The 12,733-nt window shown below is 41.6% G+C and overlaps 1 protein-coding gene across 1 annotated transcript in view; it reads left to right on the plus strand.

The window, feature by feature from the left end:
- Positions 1 to 839: 839 nt before the first annotated feature.
- ntm (neurotrimin) overlaps positions 840 to 12,733 on the plus strand; it is a 480,892-nt gene continuing 468,998 nt past the window's right edge. The window contains exon 1 of the mRNA XM_068721275.1: positions 840 to 1,043. Coding sequence (XP_068577376.1) covers positions 977 to 1,043 — 67 coding nt within the window. The 5' untranslated portion in view covers positions 840 to 976. The remainder of the gene's footprint in view (positions 1,044 to 12,733) is intronic.

Genomic DNA, 12,733 nt, shown 5'->3' on the forward strand with positions numbered 1-12,733 from the left:
CATTTTTTTTTTAAAGAAGTTTGATGATGTACAACTATCCAGTATTTCACACATCAAAAATGAGAGAAATGTCTGAAAAATATATTCCCATCCGGTTGTCCCCTCAAGTTTCTAATGACCCTTTGAGAAAATTCAAAAAAGATCCTCAAAAAACTTGAGTTTTTGTCTCAAAATGATGAGAAACTATCTCAAAATATTGAGATGGATTTATTATGAGATAGTTTCTCATTATTTTGAGATACTAAGTTATTATTTTGAGATACTAAGTAATTATTTTAAAATACTAAGTCATTATTTTGAGATACTAAGTCATTATTTTAAAATACTAAGTCATTATTTTGAGATACTAAGTTATTATTTTGAGATAGTAAGTTATTATTTTGAGATACTAAGTCATTATTTTTGAGATACTAAGTTATTATTTTGAGATACCAAGTTATTATTTTTAGACACCAAGTTATTATTTTGAGATACTAAGTCATTATTTTGAGATTTTTTGTTATGCTTTTCATATGAGTAGCGGGAATGGTCGTTCCTTGGGCTAACTGCTTTGCTTCATCTTTAATAACGATACCAGCCGATAACAGTAAACACGCTGGTTTTCGTACTGCGGACGCTAACAGCCACTCTAAACTGGCCGCATACAACCGGGTACCGACAGGAAGTACGTGTGTTTCTTCTTCAAATTAAAAGTGCCGCCGCTACTCGCGCACTACAGCAGCATCTGAACACCGGTAAGTGTCTGAAGTTGAAAAACAATCAACCGGACGCGCTGCTTTGGTTTCCGCCAGCTTCCCTCCAGCACCGCTGCCAATAACCTCTCAGCTGAAGGAGGGACTCTGAGCGCTGCGTTGGTGGATGCTTTACAGTCACACAGGAGCACCGGGGACTTGAAGAAAAGCGCTTTTCGGGATTTTCACAGACTCGCGGGCTATATCTCCCAGACGACAGCACGCTGCAGACAGACAGCAGATCGATGACCATGAAGAACCCTCTGTACTGGGCCATGCTGGTCGGGATGACTGTCCTGCTGATGGAGCAAGGTAAGTCATGGATTCTGTCCTCCTGCGCACTTGTTCCTCGCCGGGTCCGACTCTGTTTCAATGGGACTCTGTTTGTCAATTTAGCCTATTAAAGTCCGTCATGCGGGTTGCGGTCAGCCCGCGTGCCTACATTTGACACCGAGATGCTTGTCATGTAAGCTGCAGCTTAAATAATGCGATTAGTGAAGTAGCGGTTCATCTGTCTTGGAGTGGCTTGACTCTCTAAGTATCCAAGTTGTTCTCAATGTATTTTTACACCACCCAGACTGCATGCAGCCTTCTCTCTGGACGTTTAATCCCGACATGCTCCTCCTCAGCATATCACTTTTGCTCTGGGTTGTGTGTTTTTGTAAGTAAAACATAAATAACTAATACGCTGTTGATATTGCTTGCTGTACAGCATGCAGCCGCACGGCTCTTTATTTGAAAGAACTTGCAATTCAAATGGAGCATATTGTCATTTTTTTGCGCTCGTGGCTCCTGCTGCCCGCGGATCATCTTGACGCGTGGTAAATCTCACGGATGGGAGGTCTTTGCTGCAAAGTTGATTAAGTATTAGTTCTTAATCCACATTGACTGCGCGGTCAGGTCATCTTAAGTTAAGCCATGTATTCTCCGGGCAGGCAAGAAGGCTTTGCTGTTGGATCGGAGAGCAGCGAAGCAGTTCTGTCTCTCTGACCTTGTTTACACCTGACAGGAGAATTCAATCGAATAAGTAGATTGTGGCTGGATAGAGGTGCGCTTTAAAACCTGTTATACTCACCATAGTGCGTAGCCTGCTTACCTGTAGCATATTCTCCATGCAGACTCGAGGAAGATGAACTGTTGATCCTCCTTGTCCTCTGATAATGACCCTTGAAGTTAAATAAATAAAGGGCTGAATAGTGGAATGAATGAAGTGGATGAATGGCTGAATGGAGGAAGGAAGCCGGGGCGTTTTTCTTCATCAGCTCTCCAAACCTCACTGTTTTATTTGGCCAGCAGCCCCTTTGCTCTCAGAGGTGTCTTCGGCTGGACAAAAGACTGCCATCCACAACCGGAGTCCTGGCCAGTGTGCGACAAGGACTCAAACCCTGTACAGAAAAATCAAGCAGTCAACTTAAGATTGTTTTCTTGCATAAAGGGCTGAAATTATGTTTTAAAAATATTAATTTATAAAGTAGAGATAAGGTCATAGATCATAGGTCATAAATGTTTGCTGATTTCAAAATCCTGCACTGGAACTCGGATGTTATGTGGCACAGAGTTTTAGCATACAGCTCTGAAACAACTGGGTCACATGTCTCTTTGCACTTTTCAACCAAATTATGTATTTTGGATGTGTCAGTGGTCAGAACGAGATGGAATTAATCAGGTGGCTCACCGTGTGCAGTTTAGTGGACCAGAGATAACTTAATGAACACACTGTCTCTGTTATACCATAACGTACCATATATCATTATATGTAAAATATATACAGTCATTATTCTGCAGGCAAGAAACGGTGTCAAGTGAAAGAGAACCTCTGCAGACAACCTTTTGAAAAATAGACATATTCCCGCTGAAACGGGGGGGGGGGGGGGAGCTTTGTTTTGGGTCACATTGCTGCACCTGGAAAAAAAAAATGCATGTCAAGTCCCTTACATTCTCCAGACGGCACCGAAAATGTGCTGAAGTAATTTGCATATTATCAGATCTCCTGCAGAATCAGAGATGTGTTAGATTAGATGAAACTTAAATTGTTCCCATGGAGAAATTGGGTCATTGCAGCAAAAGACAGGGCACAGATGAGGACCAGGCAAATATCCATCATTTCTGATAAGATAACAAATAAACAGAGCAAAAGAAAATATAGAGGATAATGAATGAATGAAGACAGGTGAGCAGGGTATATACAGCCACAATAAAAGGCAATATTTCATGATTAAGGTTATGTCTGGATAGCATTTTATCTGAGTCCATCATTGGATCTGCTCATCAACTCAATGCTTTTAAATCCCTTACTAAAACCAGGGTTAGTTTTTAAGGTTTGCAATTACTGACAACTTAAAGTGGCAGTAGACAAGTTTTAGCTTTAACTTATCATTATTTAGTAAGTGTTGATTTCACAATGTCATAGGTAGAATAATGATACCATCAGCTTTTAGATTGGTTCCCTATAAGCTTCACTTTCTCTATGATACTCTGTCCTTCACCGGGTACGATTTACCGGGAAAACGAAGGCTCCATTTACAGCACAATGGATGACGATTGCGCTGGAGATGCATCTATATGAAGGTAATAACATAAGAACATGGTGGCTGAGTAGTCTGAACCAAACCAGCAAACTCTTTATTGCCTCCCACATTGTCGATGAGAGCGCATTACAGCTACACTCCTTTCATTCTTACCTTTCACAATAATAGCCCAGTGGAACAACTGGAGTAATGTTAATGTAAAATGTGGAAACTCTACCAGAATAAAGAGCCTGTTGTCAGATGAGGCACAAAGAGGGAGGCTGATAAAAACATTCTTTCTAAGCTAGATCAGTAATAAAACCTGCCTACCAGTACTTCCTACCGGCTGTTTTACTCTGCCTTTACTGTAGCACTAGCTACTAGTAGATCTAGCCCTGTGTTTTGGCAAGCACCTCACAATACGTTACATATCACTAGAGATGGGTATCGTTTGGGTTTTTTCCCTTACCGGTGCTAAAACGATACTTTTAAAACGATACTGGTGCCTAAACGGTGCCTGAACCAGTACTTAAAAAAAGAAGCACAAAACGACGATTGACGACATTAAAGAAAGGCTTTTTTTTATTGCCAAGGCAATTTGTTTTCTTCAATTTGAACAATATATTAACTGTTTTAAGTATACTATAAATATAAATAAATACAAAACACTTGGCTTCAAACTACAGCTTCAAACTTTTTAACTTCAAACTATGAACATTATATTAACTGTTAACAACAGTTTACAGTACACTTAAATAAATATAAATAAACTTCAGCAATTCTTTTGCAGAAATATGAGCATATTTGCCTTCTCTAGCAAAATACGACACCTCTCCTGACTAATTGCATGTCCTGCACAGGAGAAAACCCTCTCAGATGGTGTGATGAGGCCTGTACACACAGGGATGAACTAGTGTGTTGGACAGATCATCCCTGGATGGGGGTCGGTAGCGAGGATTGAGGGCAGTGGTCATCTCTCTGTGTAAATTCAATTTGAGGATATTTATTAGTCTTTTTGACGAATTGTCTTAATGGAACAGATTTTATACAAATATTGTTTTCACATCACTTTTTTTTACCTGAACCATGGCGATTCCACAGTGGAAAAAGAATGCAGTCCCTTGACCACACATCTGGTCACAGACCTGTGGAGTTCCTCCACCTTCTCTTTCGTTAAATGAGCCTTCTTTGCCAAGGTGAGCCAGCTGTTGAAGCTGGAGAGCCAAAAATATAAACATAAATAATGTTAAATATTTTACAGGCAACAGAAGCATCACTGCACATGCCATTGCTAGTTTCATTAACATTACACTGACTTGCTATGATGGCGGCAGGTAGCCTACCGTTTGCTAGTAGCTAGCTAGCTAACTTAAACATGGTTATAACGCCTAATTTATCATTTGTTATTAGGCCTACTTTTATAAATGCAAGATTTGCAATCAACGTTACATTACTAACCTGAGGTAAGGCTGCTGTTGTCATCATCGGGCTCCACTTGTTCAGGGTTGAGACCAGTCTCCCCATCGCCGGGGCCAGGGAGGCCCACACTGCCTGCTGTGGTGCTTATCATGGGCTCACGCTCACGCAGGCAGTCGAACACGGTGCAATGCCTTTTAGTGCGAAATACAGCCACACTTTTGACCGTTTACCTTTCGGTATTTTCTCTGTTAAAAGGTTGATGGCTAGCTAGTTACTGTAGCTATACAAACGGTAGGCTATCGTTACCTGCTGCCAGGACGGAGTCATCAAAGTAGTGTAACGTTAACTAGTGCAAGTGAGGTGATGCTTATGTTGGCTGTAACGTCCGTTTTAGGCCAGCAGTGGCAGTATTACAATCGGCTCAGCCATCGAAATGAAGCACCGAAAGTATTTCAATCGGATCAGGCACCGAAAGGAAGCACCGAAAACTGCGTTGCGTTTCGGTCCGGTAGGCACCGGTTGTATACGAACCATATTGGCACCGGTTTTCGGTACCCAACCCTACATATCACGATATGATATATTGCGATACAATACGATACATATTGCAATATATCGCAATACACATTTTTTTTTAATGAAAATGTAAAAATAGAGCTGAAAATACAACTTGTTGTGTAAATACTTTTGTTGTGTCTTATACGTACATTACATATTGATAACTCAGCAGACACATTGCATTAAAACTACTTCAAAGGGTATTTGCATTGCACATAGTCACTCAGCAGAGAACACACTGAACTGAAATGCACTTATATATATGAAAATAAAGTGCATATTGTATTCTCATTGGTTCTCTGAACACTCTTACTAAAATGCACTTGCCATAACTTCATTTGAAAATAAGTTACATACTGTATTATTTTCTTATTATGTCACTGACCACTACATGTAGATGCAATAAACATGATATGAAATAAGGTGCATTAAGTAAAGTTGTCTGTCACTATGGCTTGGTCCTTCCCATTCATGTCCCATTCCTCCAGGTTCAGTTTTCAGTACCTCCACAATGTTACTGCCAGTATGGCTCTCACGATGTGGTGTCGTGATGTGGTGTGATGTAATTGTAACATTTGGGGCGACTGTGGCTCAGTGGTAGAGCAGGGTTGTCCTTCAATCAAAGGATCGGCGGTTCGATCTCCGGCTCCGCTAGTCCACGTCAATGTGCCAAGACACTTAACCCCAGATTGCTCTTGTAGCTGTGCCTGCGGTGTATGTATGGATATGAATGTTAGTTTGTGTCCTGATGGGCAGGTGGCACCTTGCATGGTCATCAGTGTATGAATGGGTGAATGATGACATGTAGTGTTAAAGAACTTTAAGTGGTCGGAAGACTAGAAAAGAGAAATACAAGTACAGTCCATTTTCGACTCGGTGGTCTAGTCATCTAACATCACCCATCAGCGCTATTCTCTCTGCAGGGGGAGCGATGTTTTGACATGTTCCTTCACCTCTTAGTAAATCCTGGGCACTACACTGCTACATCAGTCATGTGTCGGCAGGAAGCGTCAGGATCACGTAGCGCAGCTTTACAGTATACAGCCACTTGCTCGTGAGACGCCATGTTGGGATTTTGGCGGGGAGGTCACTGGCCTTAGTTACGACATCTAGCGTTACAGGAGTGGAAGAGGAGGTGGTTTGACACACAGAGGGGCTCGAGGCAGTTTAAAGGAATCTGTTTAAAATAGGATTTTCTTTTACGTATCGATAGTAGTCGCAGACATATCTATACACTATCGTTTAAAGAATTATGACGATAGTAAGCTATATCGATATTTTTGCAAGATCAGGGTTTCTAGTTGAAATTGGGATTCTTAGTCGTTTCTTGCTTTGCTTTAGGAGCCGGGCTGCTAGCAGGAGCCATGTCGCTAACTGTGTTGCTGGTAGTTTCAAGGCTCTGCAGAAAACAAAAGTGATCCGGGTGTCGACAGTAACATTTGAAACACATATTCAAAGATTCAATTCAGACCTGTAGTCACCTTTTGTTGGCTGTGAAGGCAGAAATGTTTGGGTGTTTAGTGGTGGCTTAATTCAGTGGAGACAATTGGAGACTGAGGATTCTCCTGCAAACAAATCATCTCTGGCCCTGTACAGACACCAGCTTGCCAAACGTGTTGTTTTAGCCTTAAAAGCACATTTATTGATAATGTAAAAAAAATATTCTGGCGGAAGCGATGGTCAGCAGTGGGAAAGAATTGAAATGCTTGCTAATAAAAATGTCAGGAATCTTTCCAGAATGGAACCATCAGAGCCAAACCCTAATCATTTTAGAAAGTCATTATTATTTTTCCTTTATCCAGTTCAAACCCCTTTTTATCAATATGGGTTTAGCTGCCAAGTATGCTGTCTTCATTGTTTTAAAATGCAGGACTGAGGGTCTATTTTTGAAATAGATAGTAGCTCCTCTCATGGTCTGATCGAATAATCTCAAATGTGCACATATCTTAGCTCGTATACAGATATGCAGAGGAGCCTGCAGGTCAGAAGTAGGCAGGCGGGGTGGATGTAGAGAGCAGGAGATCACGGGAGCAGAGAAAAACAATCCGGAGCGATTGATGGAGACAGCGAGAGGCGCTCTACTAGTTGGCTGGCTGAGGCCGGAGCCACTGTGGCAGGAAAGGCCGTGCATCTGGATGGTATTCGACACGAATAAGTGCTTGAAGCACTCCTCGGAGCACCTCGAGGGAGATGAGCCGCAGGCTAAAATTGCTGTGGGGCTGTGTCAGCTCACTGGAGGGTGGGAGGCTGTGTCCAAAGTGAAGATCTGTTCAGTTTTTAAAAAAAAAATACAGCAATAATTTCAGTGTCACGCTGTCCTTTGGCTTTTTCATGTGAAATGAAAAACTAGGTGAGAATCTGTCAAGGTCTCTTACTATATGCAGTCTTGCATACTTTTCTATCATATAATATGTTTGGCACAGGCAATTATATGCACAACCATGGCAGAATTGACACTTAAACAAATAACGTGTGTTCGGAATGAGCTGTGCAGTATCTTTTCATGTTTTCTGCAAAGTGAGGCAGTCGAGTTCATGCAGCTCAAACAGAGAGCACCTCCTGCTTTGTTGCAGCTGCTCCTCCTGTTTCTTGCCATTGGATTGAATATGCAAGTAGTTTTCAGAGGGTTTCCTGAAACCAGGAAGGGATCTGAACCCCAACAGTTGATCATCTTCCACGCGCACCGAAAGGAACAGACTCCGACATGTGGGACGGGAAGCAATCAAAATACTGACATCAGTGGGCGTAGTGTTGTTTTTTTTCTCAAGAAAGAAAAGAAGTTGCATGAAGAAAAGAAAAGGCAAACCTCACAAACACACCAAAACATCCCGATATCAAACTGCCCCAAATGAAGCAGCACATGTTCTTTTCCTAACAAAGAAAAGAAGAGTGTTTCTTTCTGGAGTATTAATCCGGCTTAAGCTAAACACTGGTAATGAGGCAGCCTCATTGTCTAAGCGGGTTTCCTCCCTCCCTCTGTCTCTGTATGTGGCTGGGAGAAGACAGTGCTGGCTGTGTTGCCAGGATGCAGCACAAACTCTTGCAGGTTTTTTCTTTTGGCCGAGACCCTGGAAGGCCTGTGTATTGTGCCATCGTCCCTCCTCCGTCAGCCCGTGTCAGCCAAAGACGAGAATTATAGCCGGTTACATCGAAATTTGGAGCAACAGCTGTTATTGGATGACCAGCTGAGAGAGCAGAGATGGATAGGGCTGGTGGTACGGAGCCGTGGTGTGCTCGTTGTATGCAGCCTTTTGTTAAAAACATTGAGATCATTGTTGATGGCTTCAGTGTGTTCTCCTCTTATCGCAGGGCTACAGCTACTCAGTAGTGATCTCAAGGCGAAAAAGAGGCAGAGCTGTTGCTCTAAAAAAATATCTTTGTCCGTCTCTGCATTCACAGTCCTCACAAAGCCTTGGAGCAGAATGAACAGGCAGAGCAGGCAGATGGCCCACAATGGCAGGTAGACATCGCCACCTGTGTACAGTGGCGTGATATCAAACCAGATAAATGGACGTCATGTCATGGCCACGAGATGCTGCTAAAGCCAGCTTCACAGTTCACGTTCAGACACTCCCACGCTAAGATGTATTGATGTTTTAACATTAAGTAGTGGAATGTATCTTTTCAATGCACTTTCCCTGAACCTGCCTCATTGACCTTTACTTCAGAGAGTGATTGACTTCACTTCCCAGAATGCCCCCCACAGACTGGCATGAATCTGTTCCATTCAGCTGCAAGCTACAGAATGAATATCATGGGTTTGTCGCTTTCATTTGTATGTATGCATGAATAACAACAAACGCTTAATCCCTTCACATTAATGAATTCAATAAACATTCTGGTGATTCACAGGTGACCCTCAGATTAGTTGTCATCGTGATGTTACTGTGTCAGAGCGTTCGTCTGCCTCACAGATGTGCGACGTGTAAACATCTGAAACTGATTGCAGTTTTCTCGCTACTATTTGTGTTTGTCTATTTTAGGTGATATGTAGCTTATTAAATCACACAAATATCCTCTCAATATTTTCTGAAGTTATTATAGGAATTGTTTGTATCTATAATGATCGATCAGGGACTCCAGTTTCACTTTCTGGTTTCACTCTGGCCAAACTAAAGCTGTGATGGGTGGAATTGATTAATAAAACTATCCCGTTTCTTTGTGTACCTGTCATCTAGTCTATATGAAAAATATATTTCTGTTCACTGACCCACTATATGGGTTTATTTCTATTAAAAAAGACGGAGGGCAATGTAATCGAACACCGTGGGACACCGCCTACATAATGAACACACTATAAAGTAAAATAATGAAGGTCTTAAAACAAACAAACATAACATGTTCGACACCCCTACAAGACCAGGGCCACATGGTTAGAACAGATCTGCAATAAATCAACCACTTGATGTGATAGAGTAAGGCTTTCGGTGGCTCTGGGGGTCTTGGGTAGGGAGAACATATCTTCTAACCCCCAAACCGGACCCTGAAGTGTACCACAAGTTCATACACACCCACATGTACACGCTTATGTACACACTATAGGCATTTTCATCAGGATTGGGGGAAATTATTTCAGCGTTAAGCACTCCTAACTCACCTGTTAGTGCTCACCTTTCAGCACCATGGACAGCGCCTCAGCAGCCGATAATGACGTTTCATCTCCCAGAGTCCACTGCAACAGATATTATTTGAAAACTGTATGATACAGTATTAAACATGAAACACAAGGATTGCATTGATGTTATATAGATTGTTACCTTTTAGAACTAAACACAAGGCAGCGTCCACAAGCGCAGGCCGGCTAAATGGCCGACCGTGACACGTTCTCTACCAGCTACTTTCCTTAAACTTTTCCTTAAAAGTCGTGCAGATCTCTTTGTGGTCTATAAATAACTTTATAGGCTATAGAGTGAGCTGAGCGGCCCGGTTCAGATGGCCGTCACTGGCGTTTGTGCAGCTGAAGAAGATTGCAACAGTGACGACAGCCCAATCAGTGTTGAATTGTTTTTTATAAGGTTAAAAGGAGTGAGACAGATCATGATTCATTTCTATGTAAACACTGAGAACAAGTATTTGTATTATTATTATTACTATAAATAATCTTATTATTATTATTAGTAGTATTGTGGTGAAAACAGGGACAATTTGGTAGTGAATGTTGAAAAGCGGGAAGCTAAAGGGACAGTTTGTGTATGTTGGAATGGGCTTGTATGAGCTGAGGTGAGGGGACACTGACACAGGGCCCTCGTCCACAGCAGTACATTGCTTTGCTCCCGTGCCGGTATTCTGTCTGTTTCTCCAAACTCCTTTTAATGCACTGACAATGAAGAAGTACCACTTCAGAATACCTTAACTATCTCTTTAAGTGTTTAACCGGGACGTCTGGTCACCGTGGTCTTGGGCCCAGAAGCAGTTGATGTTCCAGCATTGACCCCAGTTGGAGTGTTCTGAGGACAGTGACAGCCGGATTCAGGACCCAGGCTGTGCGAGTGAACTAATGGATGCCTCAATACTGCTGATGGTGGTCTCTGGTGGGAATTTGGAACAAGGCAGCGTTTTACTAAATGGGTGTTTAAGGGCCAGTAGAAGGTCCAGCCTATTGCTCTTATACGGTGTGAATTTTGAATTCAGATAAATAACTAACCCACATATTTGATGTGTTCTGACCAACAAATGGTTAAGAGTAAAGAGTGAGAGCTCTGGTGGACAGGTAGACTTGCAATATAAATAGTAACGATTTAAGATTTACAGTTTTTATGATGTTCCCTATACCCGAAATACAATGTCATGGCAGCATTGCATTCTGGTCGATTGAGTCTGCTGCTTCTTCTACATGTGTTGAAAATATGTGGATGTGATATCCATGAAATGAGAAAACAAGCAACAAACTCTGGACCCAGAAATAACAGATTGATCATCAAGAGCTATTTTTATATTGCTCAAGTGTTCTTTTCCTGTTGTTGTTCCACTGTTGGAGTCAAGAGGTTGCTTTGGATGTGAAACTTTTTTTCACACTAAACTGCTTATAATATTAAAGAAATTAGACACATTATTAGGTGATGAGTGTCTGTAACTGAGAATTGTTGCTCCGCAGATGTGAAATTGCCACTTTGTCTGTTCCATGGAAACAACCAGACAGCCTGTTTGTTTTCTGAAAAGGCAGATTGCAAATTAGAGATAATTGTTATCCAGTTGTATATTTCGTTCCTGGGGTGGAAAGCAATCTCCATGTTCCATTATATTTCTGCATTCAGTATCTTTTTTTTTCACTTTTGTGCTTGTGCGTTTGGTATTTTCACAGTTTCATATCACAAATTTATCATTTGTGGGTCGTAGAAAGTTTGCTGTAGAGTTTAATGGAAGCCTGATTGAGTTACTCACACTCAGTATGGGTCAACAATCAATTTGCAGCACTGGATTTTCAGTGAAGGCTTTCAATACTGAGGCTGCATTGGCATTGACAAAGAAGGAAAACAACACATCTCAATAGGTGCTAAGATAATTGAATACAATTAGATTAGGCTATTACTGTATACTCTTATAAGTGTATTACACATGACAGGAAGCACACAGGTAGAAAGAAACAGACACACCGGCTTTCTCCGAGAGGAAGGATATTTGAAATGCAGATAAACACTGCTGGGTAAATCCATTATGGGCACAATATGATTTTTTTGTATTTATCTTTCATACTGTAGGTGATGGAAATGTGCTGAATAAATGTGCACATGCCTCACTTTCACTTCCTGGCTTTCAGATAATGCACCGTCATCACACATTAGCAATACTTGAGGTCGCACACACGTAAGGCACATTTTATTGGGAAGCTTTTCCTCTTTGCCACGTCCCAGTGAAGTGGTCATGTGACCTGGTGGCCACCAGGGACCCTGCCAGGGAGGGCTGATTAATAAGCAACAGGGATAGTGACTTCAGACTGTGTCCATTCACCAGGTTGTCGTGTCTGAGGAATGCTGCCCGCTCGAGAAAGTCACAGCTCGCACTCTGCGCTGTTTGCTTCTGTGTAAGCAGCTTTAGAGAAGTGCTGCTGGATGTATATTCATATTAGGGCCGTCCCAAATACCATGTTTTGGATTTCGGTAGCAATCAGCGATAAATATAAGCTTTACCAGACATAGACTTCACTTATATATTTATATGTGTGTTCTTTGGGGTGAGGGAATGCCAAAGGCTGTTCAGCAAAGTTCCATGAAGCACTCAGAGCTTCAAAATCTTCCGATGTTTTTTGACTTTTGACACAAAGGAACACCATTTCTGAAGAGTTTACAGGAGCAAAAGTAACGAGGAAAGAGCTGAGAGACAAATATTACAAGTTACAAGGCGTTTCGCAACATTATTTATGAAGCAGTTACAGTATATGCAGCTGCAAGTTACGGATTTTATTGCCACTTTCTGTATCTTATTTGCATAGTCGAACATCTGTTATTTCAAATTATTTATATTTTTGGTGAAGCTTAACGGGAAATGTAATCAGAATGATAAAGTATCGAGCAGGAGGAG

This window comes from Cebidichthys violaceus, unplaced genomic scaffold (assembly GCF_023349555.1).
Source record: "Cebidichthys violaceus isolate CVI_PGR_0920_01 unplaced genomic scaffold, fCebVio1.0.p SCAF_27, whole genome shotgun sequence".
NCBI classification, from domain to species: Eukaryota; Metazoa; Chordata; class Actinopteri; order Perciformes; family Stichaeidae; genus Cebidichthys; species Cebidichthys violaceus.